At 41.6% G+C, this 18,911-nt stretch overlaps 1 protein-coding gene across 1 annotated transcript; it reads right to left on the bottom strand.

Moving 5' to 3' along the window:
* Nucleotides 1-587: 587 nt before the first annotated feature.
* Nucleotides 588-18,845, bottom strand: LOC139731030 (uncharacterized). Its single transcript, XM_071641912.1, has 11 exons — nt 18,671-18,845; nt 14,364-14,535; nt 13,267-13,394; nt 12,564-12,743; nt 7,132-7,359; nt 5,186-5,365; nt 4,261-4,368; nt 2,879-3,040; nt 2,161-2,337; nt 1,607-1,720; nt 588-863 (listed from the first exon to the last, which is right to left on the bottom strand). Exons 1-11 carry the CDS (start codon nt 18,710-18,712, stop codon nt 588-590), a joined length of 1,767 nt encoding a protein of 588 aa, XP_071498013.1. The 5' UTR covers nt 18,713-18,845.
* Nucleotides 18,846-18,911: the final 66 nt, after the last annotated feature.

Here is an 18,911-nt window from a genome sequence, read left to right as displayed (position 1 = left end):
GACGCACGACGGACGACGGACGACGGACGACGGACGACGCACGACGGACGACGCACGACGGACGCCGGACGAAGGGCGATCGCAATAGCTCACTTGAGCCTTTGGCTCAGGTGAGCTAAAAAAGTTATGTAGCACCCTGCTGTACTATTTGGACATAAAGAAATGTCATTATTTTCAGAGAGACGCTACAGCTGTGTAATATTTATGTCAACCACACTCTAAGCATAAATACGTAGTCAGCAGAGAATGGGAATGATTTACAGCGCTTCACAAAAAATGTACAGATAAAGTTAGCATTGGCATTAGTTGCTTTCTTCTGACCTTCATTTCTCTCTTCTCTGGGGGGTGGCGGGCTGGTATTGCTATGTGCTAACTGTCAAACTAGATAAGTTTTTGTGGTATATTAATATAAATATATATATACACATATATAATTGCGCAGTGAGTTTTCATAAAGACATCTATCTGTTTATTTCTCCAATACAAACACACAGGACAGTGCAAGAAGAGAGACAGAGAGAGAGAGAGAGAGAGGGAGAAGGATAAAAAATTATGACTACAGAAATAGAGAGAGGTTGACATTTTTATCACGAGGTGGAGTTGTGGAGGCTGGGGTTGGTCTCTAACGCTGCTTCATTCCCTGCTGATGTTGACATGGTGGATGCTGCTGCTGCTGCCGATGGTAAAGATGAAGATGGGAGAGATAATGATGATGATGATGATGGTGGTGATGAGGATGAGACGGGATGCCTGAGGCTCAGCTCCGGATTCGGCTGCTCCAGCAGGACCTTGAGTTGCTGTCTGGTGCTCTCCACAAACAGATCCATGGTAGCTAGGGAACGCTGCCTCAACACTGCATCCGCCTGCATCCGAGAATTATAACATGCAAGTTTTATTTTTTTCTTTGTGTCCTTACGCTTCAATTCTGATTGGAAATTGACCAATTTCAGGTATTGTGCCGCACAGAAACACTCTTAACAATTGAATGGTTGTCCATTAAGTGATTAATAGTAGTACATGGAATTAGCCTCTGATATCTATACCATACTGAAGATTACTCTAGGGTGGAATTAAACGGAAAGTACATCCACCTGGTAGATCAACTGACCATCTCATTTTGATGACTTGATATCCGAACAAAGTCGATAACACTCATAACAGCATTTTCTACACATATTTTTTTTCTTCTTTCTCTGAGACACTAGTGACATTAGTTCTGCTGTGCAAAACATTTTATCTTCAGACAAACTTCTCACCTGGTGGTGTATTTTAGTGCATAATTGAGTTGGTAACATGTGATAGAAAAATAAAACCTCTGCAATCTACTTGCTCAGGATTGTAGCTCCATTTTCCACTTCACGTTGACATCCTCATCATCAGAAGAAATCCTGTGTCAGAGAGCCACTACAGGCATTTTGTGCATTTGATGAGATGCAAAACTGAATCTATCTCTGATCTGCACTGATCAAGATGTCAATAATGTTTTTTGTTGTGTGTGTGTGTGATATGTGCTATATAATATGATTTATTCTTCTTATATCTACATGTATAAGATAACTTCCTGTTTCTCTCTGAATAAGCAGAAGATAAAGAGATGGATTCAAACCTTCTGTCGCTCCCTGCAGAATGCTATCGTCTCCTCTCTTGTCCTCTCCACCACCTTCCGTAGCTCTTGCTGGTGGTGCTGCCGCTCCTCCTCGAGAGCTTTCCTCATCCAGTCCTGAAGCAGAAGATACCGATTGGTATAATCCACATCATGAAACGGATGGCAGAATGTCAACTATTTACAAAAAGTATTCTGAATCTGTCACTTCCTCTTGCTGTAGATATACCAATGAACCTTGCTCATTCAACAGTTTAGGCAATGTTACTGTAATTTTCATTATCACTATCATATTCATATCAAACATAATTATTAGTATATCATTTGTATCACTATAATCAGTATTATAGTCGTTATCATCACTCATTTCATTGGAGATATTGTTAACCCCATTATCATCAACAGTATTCCAACCATTACTATGCAATAATGATTGATTCAACTGCAATGAATGTAAGTTTATATCTATCATTTATCCCAAAGTTCTACATTTTTCCCCCATGTCTACTTTGGGCCCACAGAGGGCACCCTTCAGTCCATCTCCTAAGGCACCTCACCCTACTCTTCTGTCGCTCCTCCTCCAACGTTCTCTCCATCGTTTCCCTGTGTTTCTTCTGTTCCTCCTCCATCTGCCTCTGGGCCTCCTGCCTCTGTTCTTCAATCAATCTTGAGGTTCTTCCTACCTCCTCCTCGAGGGCGCTGCTCACTGCTGTCCGACTCTCTTCCTGTGTGTCCTGTAGTGAGGTACCAATCCATGCTGTGATGACAGGACTTGCGGTTTCACATTATCACCAAATTTCACGTACAAAAGAATTAAAAAATCTCACAAAATAAAAGCAGTTTGAAAATGTGAAAAGTAAAGTTATAGAATTACTCAATGTGCCTGTAAATTGTCCTTGTCCTTTCTCTCCAGTCTGGTAATGGTACATTTATTTCCTCTTCAACAGAAATGTCATTTACAATACATAAAGCCCACGTATACAGTACAGCCCTTCTTCCCCTCCCCCTTCCCCCAAATTTATACAGCATGGCATCTGTGCCCTTATGACAGTACTTTACATGTTAGCACTAGACTGCACCATACCTCCAGGAATTGATAGGATATAAACTAAAAAGATACAATGAGCATAAAACCACTGAAATTCAACAACAAAGGACTGCACATAATCAATGGCCTGCAGGATGCTGGGTAGTCTTCTGCAAAGTCTACACCAGTTTTATATTGAACGGGAGAGCAGTATTCTCCCTTGACCTGACTGCATAATAGTCCCATACCTTCAATAATCTGCTGGTTTCGGCACTACTTTTCTCTCTCTCCTCCTTCAAGCACTCTGCTATATGTCTTCTCTGAGTCTCCAGCTGCTCCTGTAGGGCTTCTTCCGTTCTCCTCTCACACCTCCCCCTTTCCTCCTCCAAGGCTGAGGCAAACCTAGCATGCTGGAGGAACCCCAAAATGGTGACAAGGATTACAACAAAGAACATACTCTATCGGATAAAAAGCATGAGATAGTGACGGAAGTATTAACACTGATAAGGAGAGGAGGACAAATTAAACCAGTAACACACACACACACACATCCAGGGGCCTGATGCATAAAACTTTTTACCCGAGAAAAACTCAGGTTGATATTTAACAGAATTTTCCTTTAATAAAGTCAATGGCGGCATCATACCAACTTGAGTTCTCACTTCTTGCCAGAGTTTTTCTCACAGGCCACAGAATTCTCACAAGAAACTAATCAAAACCTTGCAAAATCTTTAGAACAAGTACATGAGGTGAAAGTGATTTGGCAGCTTATTTGCAAAAAGTGTAATCACATATATGTGTGGATGTATGTGAGTGTGTGTGCACACAAGGATGAACACACACACACCCACATTAGCCACATAATGATGATGATGATGACTCATAGCATTTGCATGGCACCATACATCTACAGTCAAACCTGCCTTAGCAGCCACCTGTCTACAGCGACCACCTGTCTATAGCAGCCACTGAAAAATCCCCCTGAGAGAAAAGCGCTGTTAAAGACCCTGTGTATAGCGGCCACCTGTCTAACGCGGCCAGCGGCCACAAATTTTGTTTCCCGCGGTAGATTTTAACCTGTCTATAGCGGCCAAAAACCCAATGGAGCCGTAGCCAAGCCGATAATTCAGCGTGTTTTTCTGCTTTGTAGCCATGCGGGCAACATTCAGTGATCGCCATCGCTGCATTCATCTCTCATTCAGTCATAATAACGCACTACACGCACTACTGTGCAACAATTTCATAGCCCTATACACCGGCATGGTTAAACGCATGAAACACACAATGCGTGCGTATGTACACACATACATGTACATGTAAGGATACAACAATGATACATGTACATGTAAGCAATGCACACAAAGTTGGATTACCTGTCTATAGCGGCCACCTGTCTATAACGGCCACTTTTTCTGACTCCCTTGGGTGGCCGCTATAGACAGGTTTGACTGTATTCTAATAACCCAAGCACTTATCAAGCATGACCCAAGTCTCAGACAGACTTGCAAAAAGTACAGTTGTGTATGAGTGTGCACAAGATGTATACATCCATTAACCACAGAACAACACAAGCACTTATCAGGCATGAATCAAAGACACAGACCCCAACACATAATGCCAAGGTATTCACCTGTTCCTGTAGTAACTCTTGACATCTCTCAACTTCTCTTGCCACTGCCACCTGCAGCTGCTGCTCACTTGTTTCCTGTTGCTTGGCAACGGCACATTTGCATAATTCCTGGAGCACACAGAGAAGGCAAAGAAATTCCCCTTATTCTATAAGTAAAGATTGCCATCATGCATGGGACAGCAATTATCACTGTAGTTATCAAGGAGTGGCTGGCTTAAAATGGAGCTGTGATTATGAGATGAAACCACTTGGTCTTTCACAAGCACGTTGAATTCTTATCAAGGTTCTTGTTCACATGGTATTTTCAACAACATCATCCAGAAGGGATCTTAAAATGTGCCGCAGAAGGCTACAAAGGGTCTACGGAAGGAACACAGGCATTCAAGCAAATGTCATTCTGCCTGTCACATGACGATATATGTCTCTGCTAATCTGCTGTGTAATAATTCTATTCTGTATCTTCATTAAAATGTTACTGCCCATGATACATTTGCTTCAGACAACAACACTTCATATGATACAAGAGATGAACACTGCATGTCTCAGAGAAAACTCCTTTACCTAAATTTGAAGTACCAATCGTAACAGAAAATTTCCCGCTCTGCAACTACAAGTCACGCCTCACAATTTATTGATGCTTTAAAAAAAATGCTGAAGGAGTACCTGCATTTCAAATAATTAGGGTTATCCTCAAGATTGGCTAAACATGAACTCTTTCTTCATTGTCATATATGGACTGGCATACTCATACCAATCAGGTAGCATTTTCTTTTAGTAACAAAAGTCACCACACCAGACTGCAGCATTGAAATATAAAAGATCATAAGTTTTTAACATGCAGAGAAGTTGCGAGTTCGTTTCAAAACAAGTTAATCCACAGAAGTGTGTAACATTTGATGTGAGAGTAGAGGGGTGGTACACCTACTTTGTATTCTTCCACTATCACAGCCAATGCTTCATGTCCCGCCCGCCTTATCTCCTCAATCTCTGCTGCGTGTCTCGTCTGCACCTCATTATATCTCTCTTGCTGCTGCTCCGCCTCCACACGATGACCTTCGACCTCTCGCTCAAGAGCTTCAATCTTCCTTTGGAGTTCCTCTTTGTCCTAATCGACACATACATTATAAAAGAAAATAATCCAGGATCAAGTTTCACATATTTTCACAAGACAGTGATATAATGATGGCTTCCAGCTAAATGAGGTCAATGACTTTAAAGGACAAGTTCACCCAATATATGTGTGGATTGAGAGAATTCAGTACAGTTTAGTAGAACACATCGGTGAAATTCTGAGGAAAATTGAACAATCCATTCACATGTGATGAATTTTTAAAGTTTCTGTGCAGCCATCGCTGGATAAGAAGATTACTACAGTTTGTGATGTCACATAAATACAATGATATAAAGACAGTAGAGAGAAAATCCACATATTTTCATATTTCTATCAAAATGAAAGAGGGATTCACTTACCTCTCAGAAAGCAGGGGAAAAAATTAACAAGTGGAGGAAATGCATACTTTTTCAAACTAGATATATCGCTACGGCTACTGATATGCCTCCGCCATAATGCATGGTTCTCCTAACAGGTCTATAGTACAATGTCTTGACAATGTGTGATGACAGTTTCACACAATTGGCAAAATATTAAAATGACAGGTTTGACACAAATGTGCTGAATGTTCACTTTCCTAGAACTAGGTTCAATTGGATGAATGATTAAAATGTCAGAGCGCAGGTATTTGGGGAACTGATGATTTTTACTTGACTTTTGACCCTTTTATAAGTTTATGCATTGAGTAATTTTCAAGGTATTGAGAAAAAGTATAATTTCAGTATCAAATGGGAAAATAGCATTATCTAAACCTGGCCTTTGACTTTTGACCTCACAGTTCCAAAGAGAATCACTCTTAGGTTGAACATGCATAAATATGTAGGTTTCATGATGATACCTTGAGTTACTTTCGAGATATGGAGGAAAAAGTACAATTTAGCACTTTCACTTGACCTTTTACCTTTTGACCTTTGACCTTTTGGCAAGAAACTTCCCCAAAAATATATATTGGGTAATACATGCCATACATCAAGTTTTTTTAAAAAAAACCTTCAGGCATATTGCATTTTAAGGAAAGTAGTGATACTTTGAGGAGTTGACCTTGACCTTTGACCCCCTGACCTTTGACCCATGACCCCCAACTTCCCTAGATAATCACTGCCCATCGGTACAAGCATATATACTAAGTTCCATGAAGATACCTTGAACCATTTGCGAGATATGGAGAAAAACATGAAATTTCAATTTTTTTTTTCACAAAATAACCTGTGACCTTTGACCTTTGACCCTGTGACCCTAAAATCCACACAAAGTATTATCCCCCAAGGATATACCCTCATACCAAGTTTGATGTAAAACCACCACACGGTTCTTGAGATATCGACAAAAACAAAAAGGGACGGACGGACGTACGGACAGACGGACGGACGGACGGACGGACGGACGACCCAAAAACATAATGCCTCCGGCCACTTCGTTGCGGAGGCATAAAAACTGAGATTTGTGGGATTTCTTTTTATATTTTCTTTATAGCATTGTACATACATGCAAACACGGATGTTTGACAGATACACGTGGCAAGGCACTGTGTACTCTATCTCTGATGTGTCCATCAAGTAGAAGTAGTACTAATAGTGACATTAGTCCCACCTTCATAATATATGCAGGATAGATGAGGGAATGACATCATAGTATTACAAGGCTACCACTGATCTGAACACAAATATTTACAAAAAATTCAATTTTTAAAAAAAAACCAATTGATACCATAATTTGTCTGTAAGCACGACCAACATATTGATGAGACTGGACTTCCTTACCCTCTGTAGTCGAAGCTTTTCTCTCTCTGCTACAGACAGCTCCTCTTCCATCTGTGACACCCGAGCCGCAATCTCCGCCACCTCCCTGCCACCCGGTCCCTCGGGCCCCATGCCATCTGGTACCCGGGGCACGGGGGCCGGTGCTCCGTGGGGACCATCCAGCGCTGCAGCAGCCTCCGACTCGCTGATGCGGCCGTTCTCGTGGGGCGGGGCTACATCCAGGGACTGCTGGCTGGAGACAGATCGTGGGGCATCCTGGGCAAAGTGGAATAATGCCATCATGATAATCACCACATAGCAACACATTTCACTTCCCTGCGCGTTTCCCATCATGCATGCAGGACGCACACATTTTTAGTCTCTGAATCTTGTTAGATTTTGAGCTTTTTAATCCCTGAGTTTGGATATTATTTCCAGTGTTTCACTTTTTTGAATGTTTATAGCAGCTGTTAGTGTGTGTTTTGAAATATTTTAGCGTCATAGGAGGATTTTATAGCCGTTTTTAAAATTTGGCCTTGTTCACGAAGCACGAGGCACGAGGCCTGCACCCTTGCCATAGGTTGTACACGCGACCGAGAGCCGACCGACTCAGCAACCGCACTACACACACGTGTACCACGTATAGTCCTGTATTGACAGCATCCCTCATACACAAGTACAACAAGTGTTGATCCAGCCTGCAGATACACGAGGTGACATCAGCTGTGAATCCAACAAGCAACATGGCTGCTGTTTCTAACGTTACCTCCCCAAAGCCGCGCTGGCTTTGCTGCTGCTTTGGAATCTTCATTGCCCTACTGTTTAGGATCAGCAACACAAGCCAACTCAAGGTTGCAGAACTACATTTTGTGGACCACTGGACTGCTCCTATTTCTGACTCTGACAACCCTAGTTTGCTGACTTCGGTGAGTCTGTTCCATGTTGCACGCTTTACGACCACAAATTCGATTTGTAGACCGTTTTATATTGCCCAGAAGACAAGCTTGAATAGATATCATCCAATTAGTATTGCATTACTTCTTATGTTGGCTGGCGATGTAGCATCCAACCCTGGGCCCACTTATAAGCCAAAATTTCCATGCCACCTATGTGGAAAAGCTGCCAAATGGGGACAAGAATGTCTGCAATGTGACTCTTGCCAAGATTGGTTTCATGTAAAGTGCTTAGGAATGAATAGACATACTTATAAGATTTTAGAGGAACACTCTTCATACTCATGGGTATGCTGCACTTGTGGACTACCAAACTTCGCGTCCTCCCTCTTTGAATCCTTAGACTCGTTTAGCGATTATAATATTTATGAGTCATTAATGAGCACACATCCAGATGATAACTCTCACTCAACCATTGACTTCAGTAAACCGATTAGGACCTCCAGCCCAGTCGGAAAGTCTACCCCCATACTCAGGAACAACTGTCAAGGGAAATATCAACCCAACGCTAAAAATGTCAAACCAAAATTAAGTCAAAGGGTTCGTTCTTTGAAAATGTTGAACGTAAACTGTCAAAGTCTACGTGCTAAACTTCCCAGTTTTCAATGTTTGGTGCAAGAAGAAGACCCTGATGTGATCGTGGGTACTGAATCTTGGTTAAACTCCAACATAGGAACAGGAGAGATTTTTTCACCCAACTTTCAAGTGTTTCGTAAAGACCGTAATTTGGCTGGTGACACTCATGGGGGTGTCTTCATTGCAGTCAAAGACACACTGATTGCCCAGGATGAACATGACTTAGATGAGGAGGATTGTGAAATGAAATGGATTAGTATACATGTGAAGGGAATTGCACCTATTTTTATTGGTGCCTTCTACCGGTCCCAGAAGACAGGAAATGAATATATGCACTTTCTGGAAACCTCAATCGAGAAGATTCCCAAAAATGCCTCCATCTGGTTACTAGGCGACTTCAACATGCCAGATGTTGATTGGAACTCTACCAGCTTGCCATCAAATGGAAGGTATCCCGGGCCTAGCAAGCTGATGATAGATATTGCATTAGATCACAATCTCCATCAGGTTGTTGACAAACCGACCAGAGATCAAAGCATACTGGATCTTTGTTTTACCAATAACCCAGCTTTTATAGACAGATTGGAAGTCAAAGCAGGTATTAGTGATCATGATATTGTTATTGTGGAAGCATCAATTAAACTCAAAAGGGTAAAAAAACCAAGACGAAAAGTTTTCATTTACACTCAAGCAGACTACAATGAAGTATCTAAGGATCTTGATGCATTAAATTCTCAGTTTACGGATGATGTTGTGGCCAACTCAGATGTCGACAAATTGTGGCAACAATTCACAACCACCCTACTTCGTTCTATGGACAAGAACATTCCACATAAGATGACATCCTCTAAACCAAATCTGCCTTGGATTAATGTCTCTTTGAAGAGATCCATTAGAAAAAAACGGAAACTGTATGACCGGGCCAGAAAGTCAGGCGATTTTGCACTTTGGGATGAGTTCAAAATTCTAAGGAGGAAAGTTGATAGGCAGATTAGAAAATCTCATCGTGATTATGTTAGGGATATAGGGTCAAGTCTTCAAAACAAGAACACGAAACCTTTTTGGAATTATGTTAAAGCTATACGCAGAGAAGCCACTGGTGTCTGCTCACTGTCATCTATGGGAAAGATTGTCTCAAGTGCCAAGGAAAAGGCGGAAGTGCTTAATCAACAGTTTTGTTCGAATTTCACAAATGAAGACATTTCCTCCGTCCCAGACCTGGGTGAGAGTACGGTTCCTGACATGCCTGATGTTATCATAACCGTATCAGGGGTAGAAAAACTCCTCAGAAACCTCCAAGCCCACAAGGCTACAGGTCCTGATAACCTACCAGCCCGTATACTCAAGGAATGCGCTTCAAGTGCTGCCCCAATACTCCAGAAGATATACCAAAAGTCTTTGAATTCCGGATCGCTTCCCAAGGAATGGCTAAGCGCTTATGTCACACCAATCTTCAAGAAGGGCGATCGGTCCTTACCATCCAACTACCGCCCTGTGTCACTTACTTGCATTGCATGTAAACAACTTGAACACATCCTCCATAGCAACATTATGAGTCATCTGGATAAGCACTCCCTTCTTAGTGACAGCCAACATGGGTTTAGAAAAGGGAGATCCTGCGAAACCCAGCTGGCAGGATTAACTGATGACCTGGCACAAATTCTTGACGCAAAGGGGCAAGCTGATCTCTGTATATTAGATTTCAGCAAAGCATTCGATACTGTACCTCATCATCGCCTGTTGGCCAAGCTTGACCACCTTGGTATTCGCGGATCGACAAATGACTGGATTCAAAACTTTTTAACAAATCGTTCCCAGAAAGTACTGGTTGAAGGCCAGTGCTCGTCTAGCCAACCAGTGATTTCAGGAGTGCCGCAAGGGACGGTCTTGGGTCCACTACTGTTTCTTGTGTACGTTAATGATCTTCCATCTTGCGTCCTATCGAAAGTTAGACTGTTTGCAGATGACTTGGTTCTCTATAGACATATTCTCTCTCCAATGGACTGTGATATTCTTCAACAAGACATCTCAGCACTGTGTGATTGGCAGTCACAATGGCAGATGAAGTTCAATAGTTCAAAATGTCATATTATGAGAATAACACACAAGAGAAGCCCTCACCACCACAAGTATGTCATGAATGACTCCGTCCTACAGGAAGTGAAACATCATCCTTACCTAGGCATTGATCTGACAGATAACCTTACCTGGTCAAGACACATCAATCAGACAATCTCTGGCGCAAACAAGATCTTGGGTCTCCTGCGCCGCAACCTCTGGAGCTGCACTAAATCTACCAAAGAAATAGCTTATAAAACCCTTGTACGCCCTAAACTAGAGTATTGTTGTGCTATCTGGGACCCTCATCAAGTCACCCACATCACCAACTTAGAGAAAGTCCAAAGAAGATCTGCTAGGTTTGTCACCAACGACTTCAGGAAAACCAGCAGTGTTACAGACATGCTCCAAGATCTAAAGTGGGACTCTCTTCAAAGACGACGCACAATTGCCAGGCTCTCACTGATCTATAAAGAAACTCATCGTTTAATCCCGTCAAACATAAATCATCTTAAAAGGAATGTCAGAAGTGGACCAGCAACCAGGTTAAACCAACCCTTGAATTACAATACTATTCAGACCAACAAAGATTGTTACCACCATTCACTTTATCCAAGGACAATCCCAATTTGGAACACACTGCCAGCTGAAATAAAATCTGTAACCAATATTGATATCTTTAAATCTCGTTTGTCCAAAATGAGATTTTAAAGTGCTGCAACTGTATGCATGAGGGACTGCACGTTTATAGCCCAGCAGCGGCGGTTGGTGCAGTACTGACAAGACAAGACAAGACAAGACTTCCAAAATCATCATTCACTCACGGTCTGCCTTCTGGAAAGAATGATTCTTCCTTTGAGAATCAAACTCTAAACATTTATATCGTGTTAACATTTTTTTCAGACCAGAGTTAACAGTGTTAACACCAGCTAAACTCACCACTGATTCTCATTTGATCACTATGCTTGTGTTTGAATGTCATGAAGTAACCTCCACTTCATGATATATATTTCTGGTGTCTTTCAATGTTTTGCTTCAATGGTTTTCTTATTTGTAGTCACAGAATTTCCCCATTTCAAACAGTGAAAGCATTGGCAGCTGTGTGTCCACCACCTTGCAAAATCATGATCACACACAATGTCTGTACATCTAATAAAGTCCACACTGGACTACCTGCCAACAAGTCTCCTTCCTTCCTTGTAGACCTTCCCATGCCAAACCAAAACAAAATGAAATAGAGAATGATGGAGTATTACATTTAGAAATGTCTGCTGTAAATATTACACAAATAGTGAAGGTTTATGAGTGCAATGGACAGAATATTTCATGAGGTGAAAGATGAAATGATCAGTCATTTCATCCTTTACTGAATGAAATGTTCCGTCCATTGCATGAATGAAAAACATTTATTATTTGTTTTATATAATGTCTAAAATAGATCCTTGTCATTTGATGTTTTATGAATTTAGAAACGAGAGAGAATGCTGTGTGGGATCTGAGATCCAGAGAGTGCTCACTGAGCTCTTTTATGCTGGCGCACTGGATCGCATACACACTGCAAACGCAAGCGGTTTACATGCGTAGTGTGCCGAGCTCTCGGTGTGCGTACAATGGAACAATGGAGCCACAATTGCACAAATAATGACATAACAGTAACATGAGACGAATGATCAATAGCAAATTGTTGTACCAATCAAATGACAAGGATCTATCTAGGTGTTATATAAACACTTATAATTTGTTGGGGGGGGGGGGAAGGGATGGGGAGGTAATACAAGCTCAAATGCTTGATCAATCAAACATAAAGACTGTCCATAAGTATACAGCAATATTTAACAGGAAGTTCAACAATTTGACAGGAAGCACAACCCCAGTCTTCACCTCCTCATCATCCAGGTTAATATCAATGCCATCCAGGCCACTGGGCACTCTGCCTAGAGGGCGCTCTCTGGGTTCGTTGAATGGGGCTCCCTCTATTGACGCTGCAGCAGCGGCTGCTGAGCCGTTGTGCTGAGCCTGCTGCTGTGCATGCATGGATGCCTCTGCCTGTGTGACGAGGAATAGTCGTAAAACAGAGAAAAAATGAAAGCTCATTAGCAAGAAATTTGATATCACTCTCCAAAAAGAAAGAAAAATATTGAATGAATATTGGTGTTTGTGCATAGTGTTGGCAAGATCTATCCTTGTATGCTAACAGTAGCTATTCCGTATAATCCATGCTTGCTGGAAAGAAGTTCACATGTTTATTCTACCAAGAACGTTGTTATATGGGTATGACAGCTGATGAACAGATTTCTTCATCCTATCACTCATACTTATTGCAAATGAAGTGACTATGTGTGTATAAGGTTGGTACATTTAAATAATTGATTGTTCTTTTGCTCATTCCTTTACTGTAATCACTGATCGTGATTTCAGCCACTCATGAATCTGTCTTTCAAGTCCTAATTCACAAAATGTTGCAATTGCCAAAAAATATAAGGCATACAGAGTTTGTTATGATCAATACAAAAACATCAATTGTTCTAATAGACAGCATCACAGCACTGACTTCATGAATGAAACTAACCTGAGAGGCCAGCTCGGGTGGCGGTCCCTTGGGGACGGGGTCGGCAAAGGGAGGGTCAAGGGCCGGCTGTGGCTGGGGCTGTGGCTGGCGAGACTGGGCTATCAGGAGGTCAGGTTGACTAGCAGCACCTGGGTCACAAGAGGAAGAAAATGGGCATGTCCGCAACCTTCCAATTAATGGCTTTGTCGTACGATGGTACATCTATTTGAAATATACTCAGCAGAGGTGAGGTGAAGCATATTCTGATACCGAGTCAACAGCCTCTAATTACGATGCAGGGGAAATACATCACCAGCTGCAGTCATAGCACTTCATAAATTTACAAGATTTAGCATGAAAATATGTGTCCAAATGCAAAGCAATAACCTCTTTTTTTAGTTCATTTTCTATGACCAGTTACTTTTCACTGAAATTACTATAGGAATCGTTAATATCAGCAAAGGGTTGAAATAACTTTGTAGAAATTGGTTGAGAGTATTTATTCAAATTTCAAAGTCTTAGCCCGTTGAGGACGGGCTGATTTTGCTACAACACATATTTCCCATAGACACTTGCCCAAGAATACTTGGGACTCATCCTCAACAAGTTTAAAGATCCAGTAGCATGGGGAGGCTGTGCGGTGGGAAGGTTGGCTGAATCTATCTTCATTCGCTGTCCATTGGGGTATATTCATAATAACAAGACTTGCACAGGCCTGCTGGGATAAAAGTGCCTGTCAGCAAATATGTACATTGAAGCGCACATTCATCGGTAACATTCGACTCCAGTTTAGATTCTCCAGCTGCGTGTGGGCAGTGTACAATTTGTTACGGAGATTCCCAAATATATCCAAGTCAGGCCAGCCTTCCAATTTGGTGGTATCCCACACTACTGGGTCTTTGATTCTCATCAGTGCACTTTGTTTGTGAAGGGCAGCAAATTCTCCCGGCAGTAAAATATCAAAAAAGCATCATGGAAATCATAAAGCTACTGTACAATTCAAGCTACAAGAAACCATTGGAGCAAATCCACCCAAATTAAAAGTGCATATAGTCATCACACAAATTGTACATGTACATAGAAATGACATCCAAATCTCCTCTAGTTACAGTCCTCACCCATGGAGAACGTTGCCCATGGCGACGGACTCGCCTCCACACCAGCTCCTGGTAGTTGTTGGCTGAGCTCAGGTGGGGCGGGCGTGGCACCCTCAAACCCCCCAAAGTCATCCCAATCATCCTCTTCTACTCCTCCAGCTGCTCCACCCTGGTTGTTGTTGGCAGCTCCACCCTGAGAATCAATATGGCAAGAAAAATGAAATGTTGATTCAAAGACATGCAGTAACTACAATGCCTGTCTGCCTGCCTGCCTTGCCTTTTAGTACAGTTGAACCTCTCTTATCCGGCCTCCCTTTATCCGGATCTCTCTATTATACGGACGCAATCTCGCCGTGATTTTTTAAAATAATTACGGGAGGAAAGGGGGATTCCCAACTCCTTGAGAACTCCTACACAAACACACATGAATTACATATTAATTCCAACATGATTACACATTACATCAAATTTCCCTCCAAATCGCTTACCTTCAGACATTTTAACACCCCCAAACATCCCCAAATCATCGCAAGAACATGGACAGATTATGTGCTCGAGTCCTGTCATATCGCATTGCCACATATATGTCCATACACGGCCGTTGATATGACTAGATAGACATGCATTGTTTCGAGTCATTGGCTGAGCAACGAATGACATTGAACACTCAAAAATTGTTCACACACAGTACACACACAAAGAGAGAGAGGGAGACCATCTAACAATGGCGACCTACAGTCGACTTTGCCGAGCCGTGATGATCAAATTTTGAAGCGTAGTTTCGTCGACTCGTACTGTTTATTTTCAAGATCTACTTGATACATTTCTTAATAATTATTTAGGTAAATCATCCCAAGAATTTATAAAAGAAAACAATTTCATTCTTGCAAACACGAACCTCTATTTTGGGGTCTGTTACTGAGTGTAACAATGAAAAGGTGGCAGTGGTACTACAATGGGCTACATTAGTACATGTGTATGTATATGTACATGTATAAAGCATTGAGTCTCCCGTATCCGGCCAAATCCCTTATCCGGATGAGCCCCGGTCCCGACTTGTCCGGATACGAGAGGTTCAACTGTAGTTACATTTTTCTTTTTCTTTTTGGACTGTAGAACCCTCTACCAATAAAGTGGGATGAAAGTGACAAATGAGAGGATAAACCTGGAAGCCCAGATGTTGCTACACATCAATCTTTTAGAATCTTTGGTAAAGGTATGGGTAAAAGAGTTTGGACAAAATTCTCTGTGCATAGAAGTATTAAAGTAAAAACATAATGGGAGTGTAGACAGGAGCATAGAACACATGACATATTATCATCCCCATGCCATAGGCCATTGATTCAAATTTTGAAGACAGGTTGCAGCTTTGTATTAAAAAATAAAGTAGACTTTCAACTGCTTGACCCATTAACGTGTAACAATGAAAAGCACATGACAGTGCAGTGACTACAATAAACATTACAGTGTAATGTTGAGTGACTTTTGGGAGAGGTTGCTTGTTTCTCTTCAGAACTATTAGTATTAGGTGGGGTTCTACTAAACTCACTCCCTCAACCTGGACTAGATTATGAAGGTGTTCAGCCTAGATTCTGATTTTTTCCCTTCATCTATCATAGTAGTACTAGATCAAATAGAGCACATAGGCCTGACACAGACATGACGTAGCGGTAGATCTACACAATTCAGCCATCCCTGTGCCTGCCATGCAGGGCAAGGGCCCTGGTATTCTATTGTGTTAAACTAATCAAATCTGTCTGGATCTGGATCTGGATCTGGATGGTATTGTCAGCAAAATGTCCTCAGCAGACACATCTATGCTAACTTGCCCTTGATGATAATATGATGTGAGATTTAGAACGAAATGTAGTTAACTTTTGTTGACTTTGATCTGCTGTAGGGCCTAAATTGAATACTTTCAAAAAAGGAAGGGAAGATAGTTCCAGTCCTTCACAGTGATTATGAAGTCCCGGCCGGTGGGCCCACACCCAGCGACCATGGCCAGTGCAAGTTATTAATGGCTAGGCGCTGGTGTACTTTCGTACCTGTTTGTCAAATGATCTCCAAACATGCACAAACTCACTCTAAATATCCAACAGCCTTGAATACTTGCATCTGAGTGATATCCAAGTGCAGTAGAAAATGAATTTTCACCGTTTTGACACTTTCACACTTGTCGGATTATGTCGATCGCAGCTAGTTCGCTCCATAACTGCATTGCACAGGAAGGAGCAGACAGCACAGCACGGTGTACAAAGCACGTTAACGCACGGCAGTGAGCTGTGATTGATCTGAATGTAGCTACCTCATAGCGATTACAGAGCAAGTTCTTCTATGGTATCTTTAAAAAGATACTACTCTTTCCGCTTTTCTCTCATCTTGTACCGAGTCGCGGTAGCGATTGAGGATTGGGGTTGTTCGTGCTGAGTGTGTGTGTGTGTGTGCACGTTCGTAAATATGTGTGTGTGAGTGTGTGTGTGTGTGTGTGTGTGTGTGTTTGTGTGTGTGAATGAAAGAAGATTGTGAAAAATGTGGTTATAAGACAAGGGTGAAATAATATAAAGCCCATAAGGCTAGGAAAAAGGGGAAAAAGGAAATAAAATATATTAAAAAAAAACTGGAAAAAAAATTAAACGAAAGATTTACAATATAGAGAGTACACTGAAAGATAATGGAAGGAATAAGAGAAACTTGCATTATAAAGGAAGGCAAGGGAGAGATGGATATGTTTGAAAAGAAAAGAGGAAAGCAAAGAGAAAAATACAGGGGACAGAAAAAGCACTGGGTGAGTGATGAGAGATGAATCAAAACTGGATGAAGGCAAAGATGAATAAGAAGAAAAGAGAGAATTATACAGGCTGAAAAGGAAATAATGAAAAAATTCATTAGAATGACACAAAAGACAAAGATATTGCAGAGGATAGAAAGGAAAGACCCTTGTAGTTGGAGGGAAAAACAACCCATGAAGTAAACAAAGAACAGTTAGGCAGAAGCTAGTACAGTTAGATAGGAAATTGAGAAAGTTAAACAAGAGGAAAACCACAAAGAAATGATTGACAAGGAGGAAAGACAAATGTAGCTGTAGCTTCTAATTAAAATTGAAAGAAAAGATAGAAAAAAAAAGAAAAAAGATATAAGTGGTAGCACACACTCACGTGCACGCGCTTGCCCGTTTTGAAGCTACAACCGCGCCAATGCAAGATTTGGCCAAGGAAAAGAGAAAAACAAATTCTAGCTTTTCAACGACACCATAGAAAAACCCGCTGTGTGGCTATATTCAGACCAAAGGATCAACCTTAAGTGCAAGCGCTGAACGTATTCATACTGTGCTTGTGTACAGAGCAGCATTTTAAGCAATCAAGATTTTCCAACGATTTTCCAACATTTGTAGATACTAAAAGCGTTAAAACTTAACTTCTATTCCACTTTGGAAACCCAGATGCATGCATTTTAGGTTACTGAATAACAAGGGTGAGTTTGTGCATGTTTGGAGATCATTTGACAAACAGGTGCGACAGTACACTAGCGCCAATGGCTATGGATCCATTACTATATGCAGGCTTTTTCAGCCACCGTATTCAGATGAAGTATCTCAGTGTTTCTGTCGACGTTAGTTGGCTGGATGGGATCATCGTAATCATGGATGGCTACGTTGAATACCGGGGTCGTGTGCGTGGTGCGTCAGTTTGTAGACATAGATCTAGAGGTCTAGATCTATCTATTTTGTGAAAAGGACCGGTCATCTTTAACAGTTTATATTAGCACTGTAATAATTGTGTGGTCTTCGGGTTTTCTGATTTTCTGTACGTTAGACTCCCAATTACCAAGGTCCCACTCTAACATGTTGGACTACTTGTATGCTCTGCAATCTTCATGTACGATGGTAATGTTACGAGAGACACAGTGAAATGTGGCTATGTTTGGATGAGAGATTCACATTGTGATGTAGGCCTGCAAGATAAATCTGACAAGTATAATGTGCGCAGAGAAACTTTGAAAATCAGGTGCATTTGGAGCAGAAACCAAACACCGTTGACTCAAATGTTCACTAATTTAGTCAAGTGTTTACCATGGGGGAGGGGTTGAAGGAAGATTGAGCAAATTTGATTTGAAGTTTGGACCTTGTGTCTCTGTTCATACATGGTTCCGACGGGACACACATCAGCAACAGATACCCAGTAGTGACAGATGTACATTGCACTATATGGTACAGTTTGCAGTGTGAGAGATGGAGAGCGGAGCGGCGCGGTGAATAATAAATAGAACCCTACTCATAGTCCCATACACGCTTTGTCCTGTTTGTGAATTTTTACTTCACGGCAACTCACCTCTGCTCCACCACCAGGAAAGTGTGCCCAATTATCTGCCATAATGTGTACGTAGCTTGGTCTTTCACAGCTAAAACTAATGCCTCCTGAGCAAATTGTGGAACACACTGATGATCATTTCTGTCAAAACATGAATTTGGGCGAGATGTCAACACCGTAGGCTAGACACGACAGCCGCGGCACAGCTTCTAGATGGTCCTGTTCAATAGAGGGCGCCCTAGTAGTGCGCTTTGGCGCTTTG

The sequence above is a fragment of the Diadema antillarum genome, unplaced genomic scaffold (assembly GCF_040938485.1).
Source record: "Diadema antillarum isolate AM-2024a unplaced genomic scaffold, OU_Dant_1.0 seq00000348_RagTag, whole genome shotgun sequence".
Lineage (NCBI taxonomy): Eukaryota > Metazoa > Echinodermata > Echinoidea > Diadematoida > Diadematidae > Diadema > Diadema antillarum.
The sequence above is the reverse complement of the archived record's forward strand: the minus strand, read 5'-3'. Positions and strand labels throughout refer to the sequence as shown.

What these genes read in the sequence shown, in the direction of transcription:
- LOC139731030 (XM_071641912.1), bottom strand. Translation starts at nt 18,712, where the DNA reads ATGGCAGATAATTGGGCACACTTTCCTGGTGGTGGAGCAGAG. An exon ending in AAGAGTTACTACAGGAACAG is followed by an intron (nt 3,041 to 4,260) that starts GTGAATACCTTG and finishes GGGTTCCTCCAG; the next exon opens with CATGCTAGGTTTGCCTCAGC. An exon ending in AAACCAGCAGATTATTGAAG is followed by an intron (nt 2,338 to 2,878) that starts GTATGGGACTAT and finishes ACCTCACTACAG; the next exon opens with GACACACAGGAAGAGAGTCG.